The sequence below is a fragment of the Phoca vitulina genome, unplaced genomic scaffold, assembly GCF_004348235.1.
Source record: "Phoca vitulina isolate PV1807 unplaced genomic scaffold, GSC_HSeal_1.0 scaffold16, whole genome shotgun sequence".
Taxonomy (NCBI): Eukaryota; Metazoa; Chordata; class Mammalia; order Carnivora; family Phocidae; genus Phoca; species Phoca vitulina.
The window spans coordinates 6,675,698-6,696,258 of record NW_022589719.1 but is presented as its reverse complement, the minus strand read 5'-3'; the positions used below and the strand labels follow the sequence as shown (position 1 = coordinate 6,696,258).

Below are 20,561 nucleotides of genomic sequence, written 5' to 3'. Positions count from 1 at the left end.
TTACCCCATATTGCCATAAAAATAGCAAAGAAGACCGTCCCTCCATTATCAAACAAATATGTCACCTTAATGGAAAATGAAGCAAAAATATTAGCCACAAACTGATTATAATAATCTAGTGATTACAGTGTACATTTAGGTTCTATGGTCTTTTTTCCAAATGGAATCCCATTATTTTATGGTTTATAAATATAAGATATGAGATCCTTTCATGCATCCTACAGCTGTTTCATATGATGTTTTCATGGGGAGAGGTGAGGAATCAACATCTTCCCCCTTTTCTTCTTTCTTCCCTCTTATTCCCTGTGGACTTCACCTTCATTTCTGCTAGAAAGGGGTTCTAGCACCCTGAGGAAGTATTGTGGGCCACCGATCAGCAGCTAAGGTTAGCTTTTCAGTTGAGGCACACCTAGTGACACTTCCTGTCAGCCAACCTTCTAGGACTGGGAAGTTCCAGAGTGCAGGATTCCACCAATGAGGCGGCACCTTCAATGGAAAGGTATTACAGTGCTCGCCCTACTTTCTGACATCTTTCAGAGTGTGCCATGGGTCCACTAGTGGCTACGATTTTTTTAAGAGGTTTCATATATCATGAAACATTTAGGATATAGTCCAAGTGTCTTTTTGAATCAGACATTATCTGAATTGTTATAAAGAACAGTGTACAGTGGTATGATGTTACTGAATACAATATTCAGGCTTGCAAGGATTGTTTGATTTTAATAAATTATAAATTCAGCTTACCTTGCTTCTTTTCATTTGCATAATGTTTTCCCTATAGTTATATTTTATATTTATAGTGAGGGCTATTAAACCAATACAGCTGAACTAATATATGTTTCATGGTCATCTATGTAGGTACCATAGAAACTACAGGGAAAACAGGGACGCTATCCTCACAGGAGAGAAAGGCCAATTAGGGGCTCAAGAACATTATTTTAAGGGAAGTGGGAATACAATGGTGTCCTCTTTGTGCAGTCTACAGTCCAGAGGCTGGTCAATGAGTGCATTAATATCAATGTGTATTTTAATTGCAACATCTGAGACACACTGCAGAACAATAGGTAAAACAGATAAAGGCAGGGTGTGTTTTCCGGTAAAATAAAACATTACTGAAAGTATCATTATACAAAACGTGCTCCTTTCAAAAGCTTGTGGATAGGTGCAAGATGTCCTAGTTAGCTCTAAACTTCTATGGTTGTTAAGGCTTGGGATTTCTAAAAATGTTATAAGAATTGGTTTTCACCACAATCATCACTATATATTACATACAGGCGGGAACATGGCCATAAAGAAATTCCCTACAGAGCTCATAAAATTACACCCAGTGGGGGAATCCAGCATTTTTGTTTCCAAGGGCATCCCACAGAGACACCTGCTATTACCAAACAGGTAAATAGCTGTCTGATTTCCTTCAGAACAGACCCAGTGAAGGAAACATCCTCTTCAAGTGTTAGGACAGAGACTTTACACATGGGGACTTAAAGGTCATCAAGAAAACATGGCTCTCCCCCTGCTCCAGAAACAGCAGTGCTTTTAGAAAAGGGACAAATACAAAGCCATGCTTACCAATAATTGGGTTGCAGGGCTATGATTTGTCATAGTGTAAGCCATATTTTCCTTAAAAAAGCTTTTCATTTTTTTTCTTCTAAGTTTGTTCACACATCTTTCAGGCTTTTTTTTTTTACTCAATAAATAAAACATTCATTTTTTTTAGAAACACATCCATGAGACATGGTAAGGTATACATGTAATAGTCATGTAATGTGAGATTACATATATGTAATTCGAGATAAAGCTAAAGTAGGAGTTACGGAAAATGTCAGAACTTGCCCTAAGGATGGGTATAAAAGCATAAAATCATTGTGTTAGAGCCACTAAGATATGACAGGTGGGTTGGGCTATGATATGTGGGAGGCCACAGACCTAAGAAGAATAATCTGAAGCCTGCAGTTATAGCTGGAGTTGCTAAGGGTTGCATTTAGAGTGCTGATACATGAGCTGTTGAATGAAAATGGGGGACAGAGAGAAGGAAGAGTCAAGCAGAGCATGGATGGCTCAAGCTTCGACTGTGGGTATTTGGCAAGAGAATAAAAGGGGAAGAGGCCTTCTGCCTATTAGGAAAGAGACCCTTGCTCTATAAAAGAAAGCTCCAGGTGAAATCTCAAGAAAATCCCCAAAGCAACGTAACAGGCTTTTCCAAAAGCAAAAAGGAAGCGCATCCTATCTACAAGTATATATTTGCAATGAATTATTTTATTAGAAAAATAGCTTGCCTTTATGCATAGGGAGACTTATGGACAAGCATTTTATTCAACATTGTCAATGTGAGTAGGAATAATATATAAAGACAAAAGCAAACTAAGCCTCAAACAACACTATGTTTAAGCACAAATTCTCCATTATGTTTGACATCTGATTTCTCTTGGAGAGCTGAGTGTGGCTAGAAATCAATAAATGTGGTTATTGTTTAAAGAGGTAAATTACTTATTAAGTTGGAAGCTTATAGTCTTGGTCTCTTCTACTGTAGTTGCTAGATCTGTCCCTAAAATTGTGTGATGGGTTCAGGGTCGCACTAGCCTCTGGAAACTGCCACTTTCATTCCATTAAAACCCCTCTGGGCCAAGGAGAACAAAGCATTTCTTGGGCAGATTCGACCCTGCAGGCCAGGCTACTATGTGGGAAGGAGAGCAAGGAGTTGGAATTTAGGCTGGAGTTCAGGCCTCTCTCACTTCCTCAGTCCTTAAGAATTCTAAGCCTTACCCTTGACCAATGGATTCTGAATTGTAGGACATGGGGCCCAGGAATCTATTTCTTAACAAATGTCTTATGTGATTCTTATACTGACTTTTCCATGAAGTTTCTTAAAGAAAAAAATAGCCTCTGTCTTATTTCTGTTGTAGCCTCAATATCGGTATATGGTCTGAGGCTCATACTTGGTATTGGGTAAATGTTTATTGAACAAGTAAAAAAAAAAAAAAAACCCAGAAACTAATAACTATTATAAACAACGCTAACCTCAAGGGCAGAGTCACTTTTAAAATGATATGAAAAAAGAATGCAGAACCCTTCTCATGATTTCACCTAAAATAAGAAAGCTTAGCATAATGCAAATTGACATTATGGTGTCAGATGCTTTTAAATGAATGTGCAAATATCACTGAATTACTTAGTCGCAAAAAATGTTTAATCCCCATACTTGTAAATATTAAAAATGATGTTAATGTACTTAAATGTTAAACTAACCTATGTTAAAAATATGTTAATGTACTTAAATATAACTTTTATCACATGATGGGACCAATTTTGTTCCATGGAACACATCCTTTAAATTATTAAGAAAATAATTATGTGTACACACACATACTTTTCAATAACATGACATTTAGTTTTGTTTCTTGTCCAAAGTGGTGATGGATTCCATAAGGAGTTAACAAGTTTCTAGATGATGTGGCTAGATGATCCTAGATTGATTGGCCTGTTTCTTTGGTATAACCTGTCCCTTTATTTCTGACACTGTCCATCAAGTAACTTCTAGATGTTTAAGTATACAAACTGATATTAAAAAAGAATGTTATTTCTATCAATAAAGGAAGAGTAATTCTGATTTTTAAGGTATAAAACAAGTAGCTACAATTTATCTTAGCCAGAAAAAAATACAATAGATATTAAATATTTCATCCTGGTGGGATTTATTTTTTGCATTGTTCCAGAAGTTAATAATCTCCTCTGTAAGGTAACTTTCCACCTTCCTTATAATAGTTATTAAATGAATTCTTTCTTAATCAGACATGTCTCTATACACACCTTTTTTCTAAGAAAAGGAAGGATGTAGATATTACATAATGACAAAAGCCCCCTATATTTAGTGTTTCCTTGGACAATTTCTTTACTTTATCACTCTGCCATTGTGGATGTTTCTTATTTTTAGTATTCAGATAATGCTAGCATGTTTTATTAAATCTGTCCAAGTAAAAGTAGAAATAACATATATATGGATTTGCTGGTATCTCTAAGGCTGTCATATGTCCTTGAAATGCATGTGTTAGGAGAAGGACATGTATATATATATATACACCCCTAATGACTTTAATACCCTTGGCTTTTGCAAAAAGTATTCAGAAAATGCTTCCCCAAATAAGACATATTTATGGAAACATTTAAAAATAATTCAAAACTAAGCATACTATTAGAAATTAAACTGTAAATAAAACAGATTTTCCTCATGGCTTGCATGCAAAATAAATAATTCAGAAGCTAATTTTACTAAGTTTTAGTTTCATAGTAGGATATTGAGTGATTTCTGATTTTATACCCTGCCTTGTCAAAATTAATTGTATGGAGACCTCTACTTCTGAACAAGATGGGGTAACAGAGATTGATTTTACCCCATTCTGGAAACAACCAAAGAATGAACAAAATACAGAAGCAAAAGATTTCAAGACAGTGGATTTTGGGCAAGAAGGGCAATGATCCCTGAGAGGTGGGAAACGAATGAGGTGAGCATTAGGATTGCCTCAGATTATCATGCTGAAAGAGTTGGCAGGATGCAGATAGTACCCAGTGAGCATGTCTGTGAGGAGACTACCCGAGGAAAGGACCACCTTAAATGAGTACCAGCACACCCATTCCCACCAGCCAGACTGGAAATCCTTCATTTGCAGTGCATCGGGTACTGTACACAGACAGATATTACTTTCATTGTGGGGAAAAATTCATGCTGGTTACACTACTGCTATGAACCCAGCTCACAAGCCTTAAAAGCAAGACCCAAAAGGTCCATATTATTTCCAAGTAACTAAATCACAATAACTCTATACGTCCATGGAATAGTTAGAATTAAAAAGACTGGCCATCCTGAGGATTAGTGACTATATGGAAAACTGGAATTCTCATATACTGTGGATGGGAAAGTCAAATGGTATAAATGCTTTGGAAAGCATTTTGGCAATCTCTTAGAAGATTAAACATCCACCTATCATATAATCTAGTCATTTTACTCTTAGGTGTTTACCCAAGAGAAATAATAGTGCCTGTCTATATGCAGGCTTATAGATGAATGTTCAGAGCAGCTTTATGTAAAATGGTAACTCAAAACAACCCACAGGTCCATTAATAGAGAAGCGGATAGACAAATTCTGGTATAGCTGTGTAATGCAATACTATTCAGCAATAAAGAGAAATGATCTACTGATAAGTGTTACAACATGGATGAATCTCAAAATAATTATGCTGAGTGAAAGAAGCCAGGAAAAAACCCAACACCACACACTGTATGATTCCATTTACATAAGAGTCTAGAAAATACAAACTTATCTATAAAGAAAGAAAGAAAGTAGTTGGTTGCCTCGGCACAGGATTGGAATTGGGGAGGGGTGGGAGGTTAGGATTACAAGAGGCAATGAAGATTCCACATTCATTATCTTGATTGTAGTGACGGTTTCAAAGGTGCATATATAATGTCAAAATGTATCAATTAGTACATTTTAAATGTGTGCATTCCAAAGAAGACATCCAAATGGCCAACAGACACATGAAAAAGTGCTCAACATCGCTCAGCATCAGGGAAATCCAAATCAAAACCTCAATGAGATACCACCTCACACCAGTCAGAATGGTTAAAATTAACAAGTCAGGAAACGACAGATGTTGGTGGGGATGCAGAGAAAGGGGAACCCTCCTACACTGTTAGTGGGAATGCAAGCTGGTGCAGCCACTCTGGAAAACTGTATGGAGGTTCCTCAAAAAGTTGAAAATAGAGCTACCGTACGACCCAGCAATTGCACTACTGGGTATTTACCCCAAAGATACAAATGTAGGGATCCGAAGGGGTATGTGCACCCCGATGTTTATAGCAGCAATGTCCACAATAGCCAAACTGTGGAAAGAGCCAAGATGTCCATCAACAGATGAATGGATAAAGAAGATGTAGTATATATATATAATGGAATATTATGCAGCCATCAAAAGGAATGAAATCTTGCCATTTGCAATGACGTGGATGGAACTGGAGGGTATTATGCTGAGCGAAATAAGTCAATCAGAGAAAGACATGTATCATATGATCTCACTGATATGAGGAATTCTTAATCTCAGGAAACAAACTGAGGGTTGCTGGAGTGGTGGGGGTTGGGAGGGATGGGGTGGCTGGGTGATAAGGCACTGGGGAGGGTATGTGCTATGGTGAGCGCTGTGAATTGTATAAGACTGATGAATCACAGACCTGTACCTCTGAAACAAATAATACAGTACATGTTAAGAAAAAAGAAGAAGAAGAAGAAGATAGCAGGAAGGGAAAAATGAAGGGGGGGAAATTGGAGGAGGAGACGAACCATGAGAGACTATGGACTCTGGGAAACAAACTAAGGGTTCTAGAGGGGAGGGTGGTGGGGGGATGGGTTAGCCTGGTGATGGGTATTGAAGAGGGCACGTACTGAATGGAGCACTGGGTGTTATGCACAAACAATGAATCATGGAACACTACATCAAAAACTAATGATGTAATGTATGGTGATTAACATAACATAATAAAAAATAATTAATTAAAAAAATAAATAAATGTGTGCATATTATGTTAATTATGCTTCAATAAAACTGTTTTAAAGATAAATAGTAATCATTGTAAAATTCAGTTTCTCAAACTTGTATGCACATTGGAATCACTTGGGAAGTTTTTTTTTTATTTTTTTTTATTTAAAGATTTTATTTATTTATTTGACAGAGAGAGACACAGCGAGAGAGGGAACACAAGCAGGGGGAGTGGGAGAGGGAAAAGCAGGCTCCCCGCAGAGCAGGGAGCCCGATGCTGGACTCGATCCCAGGACCCTGGGATCATGACCTGAGCTGAAGGCAGTCGCTTAACCAACTGAGCCACCCAGGCACCCACTTGGGAAGTTTTAAAACAGACTGATGTCTAGGTTCCAAACCCAAAGGTACTGATTTAATTAATTGCTCAGGGGTGTGGCTTGGGCTTCAGAAGTTTAAAAAAACCCTTCAGATGATTCTAATAGGCAGCAACTTGCGAATTTTAGTATGTTGTTTCCTTTTCTCTGTAAAATTAAAAGTATTGTAATGAGTGTTTGTGGGAAAACAGAAACTTAATCATTAGTAATAGAAACCATCATCTTCTCCTTAAAAGAATCTAGGTGTCATTCCAAGTGGAAGTTTATGTCTCTTATGACAGTAATCAGTTATAAAAACAATGGAAGACCAAAATATTGCAATGCACTCATTTTGTAACTGCTGCAGAGTGATGGTCTATTCAGTTGTCAATGATATTGATTGTTGAAACTCTTGGGAATATTTAACTTTGGAGGACTTTTTACTATCTGCTTCTGCGAAAAAGTAGAGTTCAGGAAGGAGGGTCCACACGTACCTTGGCGTAGATACAGCTTTCGTTGAGTCTCTGCAGTGAACAGTTCTTGTCACAGAGAGGGCACATGAAGACTTCGGTGGCCTTGCAAATTTCTTGGCTTGAGAAACCAAAGAAGAAAAAGAAAGCATGAACCTCCACGTTTAAGAAGGTGCTTAACCCCTCTGGCTAATCCTGTGGGAAGCAGCAAGGCAGAGAGGAAAAGATGAAATGGACACAGTGGGAGTGGTGAACAGGTAAAGAAGAATTTGTGTGGCTCCAACATAAATTTTTAGGATATTTGTGTAATAGAGATTTGTGTTTGCTTCTTTGTTTTTAGAAGTCTCTGCCAGGATACTGGAATGATAATAGGCCACACTTTATACTTATGAGACACTTGTGGGGCTTTGTGGCAAAGAGAGTGACACAGGATTTCATGGCACTCAGGATAATCTTGCGAGGAATACCCGAGGGAGTTTTAACCAAGCTCACAGCTTGGAAGTGGCTGAGCTGAAATCAAAGCTGAATATTCTGATTTCTCAAGTCTATTGATCTTTCTCCTGGATCTCACTGCCTTCGAATTACCAAAATGAACAGCATCCATAATTCATATGACTTCATAACTCCCACTACAGTCAATGGGTGCATTATGTTCATTGGAAATTTGAGGGAGTTGGTTTTTTTGCGGTGTCTTGACACACAGACATGACAGTTTTTATTTACTGAATATGTATTATATGTATATATATGTATTATATTCTCTATTAGAATTAAACTTTCTAATATTTGTCTCTTCAGTTTTATACCGACTACCTTTAAAGGTCTCAGCACCCATTATAGATGACTTTGTGACGCAAGTTGGATACCAATAACAATGTCTCAAAAGCTTCCCAGACTGAGAGTTCACAGCAACCTATTTTTAAAATGTCTTGTGCTTTTATCTGTCATAAGTGTCCCTTTCCCACTTAGTAGCCTCTAAATAAATTGTTTTTCATTAAATCTGCTTTGGAAATGTTGAAAGTAGTTTAAAGGCTTTTGAAAATATATCTGGAAATGCAGCTGTTTAATAAATAATAATACAAGTTTAATCGGCAGTGTTTACAGCACGATTTACTGTTTTTAAAGATAGATATACTCAAATGAAGCAAAAAGACAATGTATATGTATATCAACTCTCACTCCAAAGTAGGAATACATAGTAAGTAATAACATCATATAGTAATACCGCACTTTAAGGTGGGCAAAGGTGGGTTCATGTCCATTAAGTCTGGTCCTCACTGCAATCTCCTGCAATGGTAATTATCTCCACAACTCAGAGGAAACTGATGTTTAATTTAAGTAATTTGCTCACGTCATACTGCTAACAAGAGGTACTTCCGGGAACCAGGTTTAGGTTTTTGTGATTCTAGGTCCAGTTCCCCATTAACTATAACATATCTAAGAGAGAAAGCTTTATTTCATATTAAAAGCAACTTTCCAGTGAAGGGAATTAAGAGTACACTTATCATGAAAAGCTCTGAGTAATGTATAGAACTGGTGAATCATTATATTGTATACATGACACTAACATTACACTGTATGTTAACTGTACTTGAATAAAAAAAAACTCTGGCAAATAAAAAAATAAAAGGAACTTTTCTATAAAACTAGTTTATTAATGGTGATGATAATCTTAAAGGTCTAATAAATACTATAATTCTCCTACTCTCATATACATCATCTTGCTAGTAATCAGGACATCTATATGAAGTAGAAGAAAAGCAAGTAAAACATTCATATTAAAAGACCAAAAGAAAAAGAAGATTATATCTCCTCTTAGTTATACCATTAATTTGCAGGAATAAGAATTAACACAGACCTTGAAGGAAATTTTGATTAAAATTTCATAATTCACTCTGTTTCAAGAATGACACAGTGTGTCCTGCACTGAAATCTCATACTAAAAAGTACTAGAGTCAGTTTATACCACATCATTTTTCCCACCTCCTACATGGTCAAACAAAAGCACAAATCTATCAAAGCACCATGTCTAGAATCCCAATCCATCAGACTGAGTCCTATTTTTTAATTCCAGAATTATTAAACTCATTTTCTATAAGTTGTTCAAAGTTCAACTTGATATGTAACACAAAAAATAAACAACTTGTGACAACATATTTTTTAGCCTGAATTAAGGAAGTGAATACTATCACAAATTTCTTTGACTTAAGTTAACCACTAGAGGGAGGGAGAGTGTCCAGCATGAATGTTTCTTCATTTTGTTTGCACAGCCTGATAATAGAAACCGCCACTTGAATTGTGGTTTTCTTTCATTTTATGTCTATTGTTAGATATACACATCAAGGGCTGATTCGAAGGAAATAATAATTACCACCAACATAAGATAATGGGAGAGGGAGCGATTTGTCTTTTTTGGGGGTGGCTGTCTGGACCAGCTCCCAGGTCTTTATGTTTCCTGTGATCCTATTAACATGACAAAGCACAGAAGAAGATGCTTGGTGATGTCTATTTTGAGTAAAGGTGAAAATGTGAAAGTGGGTTTAAGGGAAGGCGTATGAAAGCATGAGTAAAACATGATTTTAGAATCAGATATAATCATTGGGGAAAAGTAAATCAAATCACAAGATACTACTCTATATCTGTTAGGATTGCTATTATGAAGCAAAACAAAACAAAACAAACAACATGTGTTGGCAAAGATGTGGAGATTTGGGGAAATTTGCACACTGTTGGTGTGACTATAAAATGGTGCAGCCCCTATGGAAAACAATATGGAGGTCCCTCAAAAAATCAAAAATAGAACTATCATAAAATCCAGCAATCCCACTTCTGGGTATGTATCTAAAAGGACTGAAACTAGGATCTAGAAGAGATATCTGCACTCCCGTGTTCACTGCAACATTATTCACAATAGCCAAGATATCAAAATGGCCCTGGTGCCCATCAAAAAATGAATAAAGAAAATGTCATAGAAACACACAATAGAATATTATTCATCCTTAAAAAAGAAGGAAACCCTAACATACGCAGCAACATGAATGAACCTGGAGGACACTATGCTAAGTGAAATAAGCCAGGCACAGGACAAATGATGCATGATTTCACATATATTCAGTATTTAAAACAGTCAAACTCATAGAAACAGAACAGAATCATGTTGCCAGAGGGTAGGGGAGGGGGAAATCGGGAGTTGCTGTTCAACAGGGATAAAGTTCCAGTTATACAATATGAATAAACTCTAGAGATCTGTTGTGTGACATTGTGCCTAGAGTTAACAATACTATAGTGTGCATTTAAAAATTTGTGAAGAGGGTAAATCTAATGTCAAGCGTTCTTTCCACAATTTTAAAAAATCCAATAAAGGTTTAAAACTTAGCTGAGCACTTACTGCATACATTTCTCTGACCAAGTCACTTACCTCTCTGATGGAGATAATAACTAACTGGGATATTACATAAGGGATATTGATACTGTGCCTGGAACATCATAGGCCCTAGATAGACCTCATTGCTAAGGATGTTGTTAGGAGAGGGTTAAAGAGGTCCTTTATGACTCAACAGCTTTTGAAAACCTGGTCTGATGCTAAGGATCACTTAAATTTCTCAGTGAGTTCTAATGTCAAAGAGTAAAGGATGGACCAGAAAGTTGGGGCTTCTCCTCTTTGCCCTGGACCTGGAAAACCATTTTATCTGCCTTCTTGTTCATTTTCATATTCCTATGATATGTACTCTGCCAGGCAAACATCTGACCACATTTGGTTAGGTAAGACCAATGAACACGTGTAAATATACATATGTACACATACATACAGTAATAATCTACAACTTGATTGCTAGATAATTTTACAATTAACTACAAAGCAATTAATAAATATGACCTTAGTTTTCATGAACATAGTTGATAGAAACATAATAAACACAACCTAATCTTCAGATTTTTAACATACTGTTACCTTGTAATAAAAAAAGAGCTTAATAAAATAGTACTAAAACAAAGCAACACTAAATAAAAGCCCTGTGTCCTCCCGTGACCTGCCATGATAACACCTCCAACTTAACCATGACTTAACTATGTCTGACACCTTGAATAGAAACTTTTTGAAATTTTGAAAGTCAAGATATTCAGTGATGCTTATCTTGGTTTAGAATAGAAAGTCTGACAAGATGTTAATTATAGTGTGACAGAGTAGCAGTGATATAATACCATAAAGCACTGAAGAAAAGAGTTTGCTAATGCCTTTTAAAACACTCCTTGTACTAAAGCTACTTATATGCAAAGAGTCTAATTTACTTTCTCGGTACATAAATCAATAGGAATGGCAAATCTATTCCTTTCATTGCCTTTTGTTCATTTTCAGCTTTGTAGGGGTAGAGGAAGGAGTCTATACCACATAGTAAAACTTTGTGAATATGTTCTCCATAGAACAAACTTCAACAGTAGCTACCCATCTAAGAATCATTTTATGTCTCTATCAATTCATTTTAAAACAGTAGTTTTCCCAGGTTTCTTCCCATTCTGTTTTCCCTCCCTTCCCCTATGGAAGAAATCAGAGCGCGAGAGAGAGACAAACCATGAGAGACTCTTAACTATGGGAAAGAAACTGAGGGTTGCTGGAGGGGAGGTGTGTGGAGGGAATGGGGTAATTGGGTGAGGGGCATTAAGTAGGGCACGTGATGTGATGAGTGCTGTGATATGTGACTGATGAATTACTGAACTCTACATCTGAAACTGATGTACTATATGTTAGCTAATTGAATTTAAATAAAATAAATAAATAAATAAAAATTTAAAAAAAATAAAAGAGTGGTTTTCTAAAACCCTGAAGACTCTACCAAAAACACTGTTAGAACTAATAAATGAATTCAGTAGAGCTGCAGAATACAAGATCAATATACAAATAACAGTTACATTTCTATACACTAACAATAAACTACCAAAAAGAGAAAAAGAAAACAATTCCATTTACAATTGCCCTAAAAAGAATAAAATAATTAGGGCTAAATTCAACTGATGAGGTAAAAGATCTATATATTGAAAACTAAGACATTGATGAAAGAAATTGAAAAAGACACAAATAAATGGGAAGATATTTTGTGCTCATGGATTGGAAGAATTACTACTGTTGAAATGTCTATACTACCAAAAGATATCTACAGATTCAATGCAATCTCTATCAAAATTTCGATGGTATTTTCAGAGAAGTAGAAAAAGCAATCCTAAAATTTTTATGGAACACAACAAACCCTAAATAGCCAAAGCAATCTTGAGAAAGAAGAACAAAATGGAAGGCATGACACCTGGTTTCAAATAATATTATAAAGCAATAGTAATCAAAACAGTGTGGTATTGGCATAAAAATAGGCCCATAGATCAATGGAACAGAATACAGAACCCAGAAACAAACCCATGTATATGTGGTCAATTTTTGACAAAGTGGGCAAAATATACCATGAAAAAAGGATAGTCTTTTCAATAAATGGTATTGGGATAATTGGATATCCACATGCAGAAGAACAAAACTAAACCCCTATCTTATACTATATGTAAAAATTAACTCAGAATGGATTAAAGACTTAGATTTAAGACCTGAAACCATAAAACTCCTAGAAGAAAACATAGGGGGTAAACTCTTTGAAACTGACCTTCCCAGTGATTTTTAGTATTTGGCACCAAAAGCAAAGGCAACCAAAGCAAAAATAAACAAGCGGGATGGACGCATCAAACTAAAAACTTCTGCATTAGCAAATAAAACCACCAACAAAACAAAAAGACAACCTACAGAATGGGAGAAAATATTTACAAAACATATATCTGATAAGGAGTTAATATCCAAAATATATAAAGAACTCATACAATTCAATAGCAGAAAAACAAGCAATCTGATATAAAAAACGGGCAGAGAAACTGAATAGACATTTTTTCAGAGAAGATCTACAAGTCAACACGTACATGAAAAGGTGATCAACATCATTAATCATCAGAGTAATGCAAATCAAAGCCATGGTGAGATATCACTTCACACCTGTTAGGATGCCTATAATCAAAGCACTGCTGATGGGAATCTAAATTGGTGCAGCCACTACGGAAAACAATATGGAGGTTCCTCAAAATGTTAAAAATAGAACTACCATATGATCCTGCAACCCCAGTTCTAATTGTATATCCAAAGAAAATGAAAACAGGATCTTGAAGAGGTATCTGCATTCCTATGTTCATTGTAGCATTACTTAAAATAGCCAAGATATGTAAACAACTTAAGTGCCCATTGATGAATGGATAAAGAAGACGTGGTGTGTGTGTGTGTGTGTGTGTGTGTGTGTGTGTGTGTGTATAATGTAATATTCAGCCATGAGAAAGAAGGAAATCCTGCCATTTGTGACAACATGGATGGACCTTGAGGGTATTATACTAAGTGAGATAAGCCAGAGGAAGAAAAATTATTTTATGGTATCACTTTAAAGTAAATCTTTAAGAAAGCCAAACTCATAGAAAGAAAAAATAAAAAAGTGGAAAAAAGTGTTTTTCTTTCCAAGACACTATAACTTCAAATCATAACCTGTTTTCTTAGCTTCAGAGGTTACTGATTTAACAGCATACAGAAAAATGCCCAAATAAGGATGGATGTTTCCACTGGGCACAAGTTTGTTCAGGAAGATGCTGCCTTCCAGAGTGGTAGTGAGTTTGCAAAATTCTGAAATAAACCTCTGACTAGATGAAATGTGTTTGAACAGTAGGTGTTTCTTTGTTTTCAAACTAATTATCATTTAGCATTCATGGAGAGCAAGGGGACATTAAGATACCAAATCAAGGAAGTTGGTTATGGAACTGGATTTAACTCTAGGACAATGGAAGTATATTGTTTTTAGGCAAATTGTTATCCATACAAGGAAATTATTTTTATGATCCCATTAACTGCTATGATTACTACCCAGTAGTAAGGTCATGGTTAAAAGATGGACCAAAGGAGAACAAAGTGCTGAGCTTTAAAGGAGGGAAGTGCTTTTCATATTTTGAATTATATCATACAAGCCTGAACTTGATGATATCCTTGTATATATTAAATAAAACATTTATTATGAGGATTCTTTAATGTCTGGGTGAGTCTTGTCTCTGCTGAATAATAATGTATTGTTCCTCCACCCAAATCTTGAGTGATTTCAACTTTAACAGTAGAATCTCCATTCTCATAAATGCTTGATTTTTGTCAAACCTTATTTCACTACCATCTTGATACCTTAAGTTGATACTAAAAAACTTACAAATATTTGTTCTTATAGAGAATAAGAAGAAAATAGAAAGTGATTTTATGTTCTCAGGAGAGAAGATTGCTCAGAGCAGGATTTATGTTCTACAAATATTTTTGTTCAGACATCTCTAAACACGTAAGTTTCCCTCATCTGGAAAAAGGATGGTAGTGAAATTCCTATCAAATGAAAAAAAAAAGAACATTATCGGGAAGCTCTTTGTATATTTTAAGTGTTCAAAGAATTGTAGTAATTTAGATTATTTGAACTACCTTAGTGAGAGGGCATTCTGGACTACCAAATACTATGGAAATGTAAATTATATAAAACTACCATTGCATTGTTGAATTATTAAGTGGGATATACTAGAAAGAGAAATTTTGCATACAGAGAAACAGTCTTAGAACTTATCCAAGAGAATTTGCATATAAAAATATGGAAATGGCCTTCTAAAAATAGTGCTTTTCTCTTCCCCTCAGAAATCCCAGCAAATAAATTGTAGAACCATGAGTTGTTTTTCACAGTCAGCATTATCATAAAGCTTTTGCCAATCAGAATAAAGGCCAACACATTTTAATAAGGCTGTTAATAGCTCACCTTACTTGACTTCCATTCATTGTAAATATTCCATAGAAAAACACACACAAGCCAACAAGTGCTGCAGGAATCAGCATTCCAGTATACCATCCCAGCCAAGCAAAGTATAGCCCAATCTTCTCACCGAAGTAGAGTCTGCATGAGAAAGCAAACCCTTAGTTTAAAGCAACATAAGCACCACGGCAAATGTTGATGTCACACCTAGTCAAAATTTCAGATGGACATACCAGCTCAGTTCCTCAGTAAGTTCCATCTGGGGTATCTTAATATTCCCACTTGTTAATGAATCCAATAATGGTGATGCTGTTTATCTTTAAACATTGTCATTACAGGGGTAATTTTATAAAATGTATTCTTTCTGTGTCAAACTTCTTAACAAGGTTCATAAAACTTTTAAAAGCCAGTTATTGACTTTCTCCATCCTCCCAGTAAAATGTCTTTTTGTTTTCCACACACAGAGCTGTGCTAAATCATATTGCTTTTGTGTAAATTAGAAAAAAGTCTTCCCTGTAGGTAGATGTTGAGAGTAGATTTGATTTGAGTCTCCATCTGCACCCTTGGCCAGACTCCCTTAGGCTAGACACAGTCATGTCACACCTTCCTCAACAAAGTTAACTCTGCGGCTCCTGGAGCACACAGTTCTTTCCTTGGTCAATGCTGTTGTTCCCTTACTTTGGAATATTACATTTCATCTTCCTCCCTTGTCTGGCTTGTACACATCCTTCACTTTATATCACTTCTTACAGGAAGCCCTTCCTCACTTCCACAGCAACCCTGGCTTAGATGCTCCTGATCTTGTTCCCATACTACCCTCACCCACATTTCAGTGTCCTAAATTTATAACACTTCATGACAATTCACCTGTCACCATTCCTCTCCCTCTCCATAAGACTTCAAGTGCCTGAAAGCGGACCTGTGTCTTCTTCACTAGCACCCACCACAAGGAGTACTGAATGAAGCTAAGGAAATGAATATATTTTATTTCCCTTGAGCCAATGAACATAGTTTATATGGAAATGGCAGATGAATAAGACAGTTCTAATGACTATCTTATTGCTCTTTCTTCATCAAGTCTACTGACAATATCGACTGCCACACAGTTTATAAAGCTCTGGTAAGAAATAATAATTTCTTGAATTCTCTATGACTGTTTGGTCTCCATCTTCTAAAAACGGTTACTTAACACAGTTTTGTTCCAGGGATAGCTCTAAAAATTGGTGTTTTACAGTTCATTTAGGAATATTGCACTGGGCAGTGATTCTTGCTGGGAAGGAAATTCTCTTGGTATTTTTTCCTTGACAAGACAATTCTCTTGGTATTTTTTTTCTTTCTGAAAATCATTCTTTTTCTATGTCACTCTCTGTATTGTGCCGGTTAAAATTTTGCATATTCTAATACCAGGTATAGAAATGGAGTCATCCTCCATTTATCTAAGTTTTTGTTTTTTTCATTGATTTCTTCTAGGAGACATAGATCAGTAGATCATTCACTTCTCCTACAACGATATGTTCTAGTTGAGACAAAAGCTTATCATATCAACAGGTATTGCAATAAAGCCATCTGTTCCTTTAAATAAGTGTTCCTCTGTGGAGTAGAGTAGGTTTTCGCATATATTACTAACATAATGGAATGTCTTTATAATAATGACTACAGAGGACTGCACAGACAACCCCCCTTAAACAGGCAGCATTATACTGAGATTTTCAATTACATACTATTGAAGGTTAAGAGGAACAACAATATTATTTGACAGTAGTTTAATCACCTAAGTTACAGCAGATTTTAGATCTGATTCAGGAGAGGGAGAAGCTAGTTCCAGGCCAAGAAAGCTGATGGAAACCACCTTGACCTAGAGCACTGGTTATTCATAATATTCTAGGATCTCTAGAGGAATCTCAAAAACCATGCCAAGGCAGGGAGGAATTGCTAGGTTGCTCTCCATGTCACTCCTCACTGTACTTCACTCATAGCCATTCTCTTTTTATCTGTTTTATATTTTGGTAAGGTCTGATGAGAGCATCCAGCTTTTGCTAGTCCTGGAAGCTTCATCATCATCATCCATTTGTTCCCTTGACACTATTCACAGTTCTGTATATAGTTCTCTTATTAGATTTTCTTCGGATAGCCCTTCTATTCTATCAGTTCTATCAGTTTCCAGCTAGGACAACGCTGACAGTTATGAGTTATTCTTGATAATTGTATTTCATAAACAGTTCAAATTATCAATATATATAAACTTATGAATGCTCTTTTTAAATCATTCTAAGAATATTTACAGTTAGCTACAAACTTGATTAAGTCCTTTTTAATACATATTTCCTGATATTTTTATTTTTTTAAAGATTTTATTTATTTATTTGACAGAGAGAGACACAGCGAGAGAGGGAACACAAGCAGGGGGAGTGGGAGAGGGAGAAGCAGGCCTCCCACTGAGCAGGGAGCCCGATGCGGGGCTCGATCCCAGGACCCTGGGATCAGGACCTGAGCCGAAGGCAGATGCTTAATGACTGAGCCACCCAGGTGCCCCGCCTGATATTTTTAAAAGAACAAATTATCCTCCATCAAAATTAAATAAATAATGAATAAAACAGTATCTGGAGACTAACTGAAATTGAGAGAAGTTACTCACTATAAATGTGCTTCCTGGAATGGAATACTCACTAAATTCTTGGTTGAAAGACATATGCGTAGATGTTATGTTGGTCATTTTTCTCTTTGCTCTCAGATCCATTTTCTGCCTTTCCCCATTTTGGTTTGTTTTCACAGGGAAGTAGATTACACAAGTTCTATTGTAAATTGCTCCTGGAAAACTCAAAGGTGTAAGGAGCGGGGAAAGCCAAGAGCTTTCCTTCTCTCTTGGCCAAGGTCTTCAGGGAGAAGTAGTCATTCCTTCTTCATGGCTCCACTTCCAACACTTTCACTTCTCTGCAGACAGTCCTAGTCGTGGATGGTGTAGCTCCTGCCCAATGGCCCAGGTAGTGGGCTCTGAAATATACTTCATCCCATTTTCCTTGCAATCTCAAGGTTGTTAGCAATCTTCTTCTGTTGTTAATCTCTGGTTACCTCACTATTCCTGTCTGATTTCTCAGCTTTCCCATCCCTTCTATAACCAAATCCCTAAATTAAGTTCTTTTTTATTGGAAAGACCTATAGTGGCTTCTTTTTCTCTGACTGCCTCCTGAATGAGATAGATGATTTGGTGGGTGAATAAAATAATTCCAAATCTGGAAAATGACAACGGAACAGCATAATATATCTTCCATTATTAATCCATCCACATTACCTGATTAAATCCAGGGGCTGATGCTTATACCACATTCCCCAGCGTGCCCAGCGCTCATATAATAGATGTCTATTATTCTGAGGTCCATGCGTTTTGATGGGCTGGCTACTTTTGTAGGCTCCCTGAAACACATAACGTAAGATAAATTGATATACATTCCCTTAGTAAATTTGAACTAAATAGGAATTGCTTTTACTATTTTTTCCTTACAGAACAATTTAACAACTTACTGGAAGCTTCAGAAATTGTAAACTTAAGCCCATCACTGGAATGATGTAGTAAATCTCTTTATATTCTTTCATTGAAAATATTCTGATAATTACTTAAAAGTCCTTCCTTAAAGTCATTTTTTAAAACAATGAGGTCCCTTTCACTTAAAGTAAACTAGAATTTAGGTTTTATTGTTTGCAACCTAAGGTTTTTAAATAAATACTATATTCACCATCACTGAGAGAAATAGTTGTAATCTTTACTTCAGAAATTAAGAGTATTATTCTACTTTAAACAGTGACTCAGTCCCAGAAAATATTTATTTTATTTATAGAAGCTAGAGAAGAAAGTAAATGTTCAATCAAAAAGTATAAGAGGTCTAAGTCATAAGAGCTAGTCAAGTTTTTCAATTCCAGAATCCTCATACCTTACTTTAGATAAGATAATCCAAAAATGGAAACATTGTCAAATTCTTTATATCTCTCCTCAAAAACTGTCATATGGGTTGTAATATTAGACACATAGAATATATATGCCTGATAGAGGAACTGCTTTGCTTTTATAATCAAAAAGGAGAGCAATAGATATGGTGACTCTATTTTGTAAGCCTAAACTTAGGACAGGATTTGACAAACTCCATCTCATTCCAATGTGTGATTCTACTTCTACAAACAGCTTAATGAAAATTTAAAACAAGTGGAGTTATGCCTTAGTTTCCTCATGTAGATGATGGCAATAAGAATAAATATTAATGATTTCCACATTGAGGGGTTTTGTGAGGGCTCACTTGCATTATAAAGTGCTGGGCACATATAAAGTACAAAATCAGTGTTAATTTACAGTGTTTGATATACTGTGGCCACTGAAAAGTGGAAACAGGGTGATGGGTATTAAGGAGGGCAAGTGTGGTGGTGATGGGCACTTAGTGTTATATGCAACTAATGAATTGTTGAACACTACATCAAAAACTAATGATGTATTATATGTCAGCTAATTGAACATATAATAAAAAAAACCCAAAAAAACTAATGATGTAATATATGTTGACTAATTGAACATAATAAAGAAATAAAAATAAAAAAAATTCTCATTCTAAAAAAAAGTGGAAAACTATCATCTGAGTGATCCCAGACAACCAGGGGTGTGAGTTCTTATGAAGAAAGAGGGCAGCTTGAATCACAGTCCGCAGATGCCTCAAGGTTGAAATGAGAGACACATGTGGATTTCACTCTCTCTCGCTTTCCAATGAAATGGATAAATTAATTAGGTAAAGATAGAAGTACAGTTAAAGTGCTGATGGGGTTTAGGGCAAGAATGTGTTACTTTGGCATGTAGATTATTTCCAAGTTGAAAAAAATTAATGGCCAATAGACTCAAGAAGTTTTCTACCTACCCCCTTACCTGCTCAAAATAATTTATTTTTTTTAAAGATTTTTAAATTTATTTATTTGAGAGACAGAGAGTGAGTGAGAGAGAGAGAGCACAAGCTGGAGGAGGGGCAGAGGGAGAGGGAGAAGCAGGCTTCCTGCTGAGCAGAGAGCCCGACATGGGGCTTGATCCCAGGACCCCAGGATCATGACCCAAGCTGAAGGCAGTCGATTAACCGACTGAGCCCCCCGGGCGGCCCTCCTGCTCAAAATAATTTAGATAGGAAGCCTATGAGAGGGAGGAGAGAAATTACCAAGGATAACTTTTTTACATAAGAATACTTAGCTGCAGGATTTGGCAAGCATTGGTTCACCCAACATTTGCTCTTCCATTGTCCTGTGAATTATCTCCCTCCTAGACCACTGCCCTCTTCTTCTTAACTCAGGATAGCATATAAACCTCAATTCCTGGCTGCTGAAGAGCCTCTCATGTCTTTGTGGGGATCTGT

At 36.2% G+C, this 20,561-nt stretch overlaps 1 protein-coding gene across 1 annotated transcript in view; it reads right to left on the bottom strand.

The window, feature by feature from the left end:
- Nucleotides 1-20,561, bottom strand: part of ANO3 (anoctamin 3) — a 272,078-nt gene that overhangs the window by 74,864 nt on the left and 176,653 nt on the right. Inside the window, exons 11-14 of the mRNA XM_032413849.1 lie at nt 18,476-18,597; nt 15,193-15,327; nt 7,376-7,472; nt 5-65 (exon numbers count right to left, since the gene is read on the bottom strand). Of these exons, the coding sequence (XP_032269740.1) occupies nt 5-65; nt 7,376-7,472; nt 15,193-15,327; nt 18,476-18,597 (415 nt within the window). The remainder of the gene's footprint in view (nt 1-4; nt 66-7,375; nt 7,473-15,192; nt 15,328-18,475; nt 18,598-20,561) is intronic.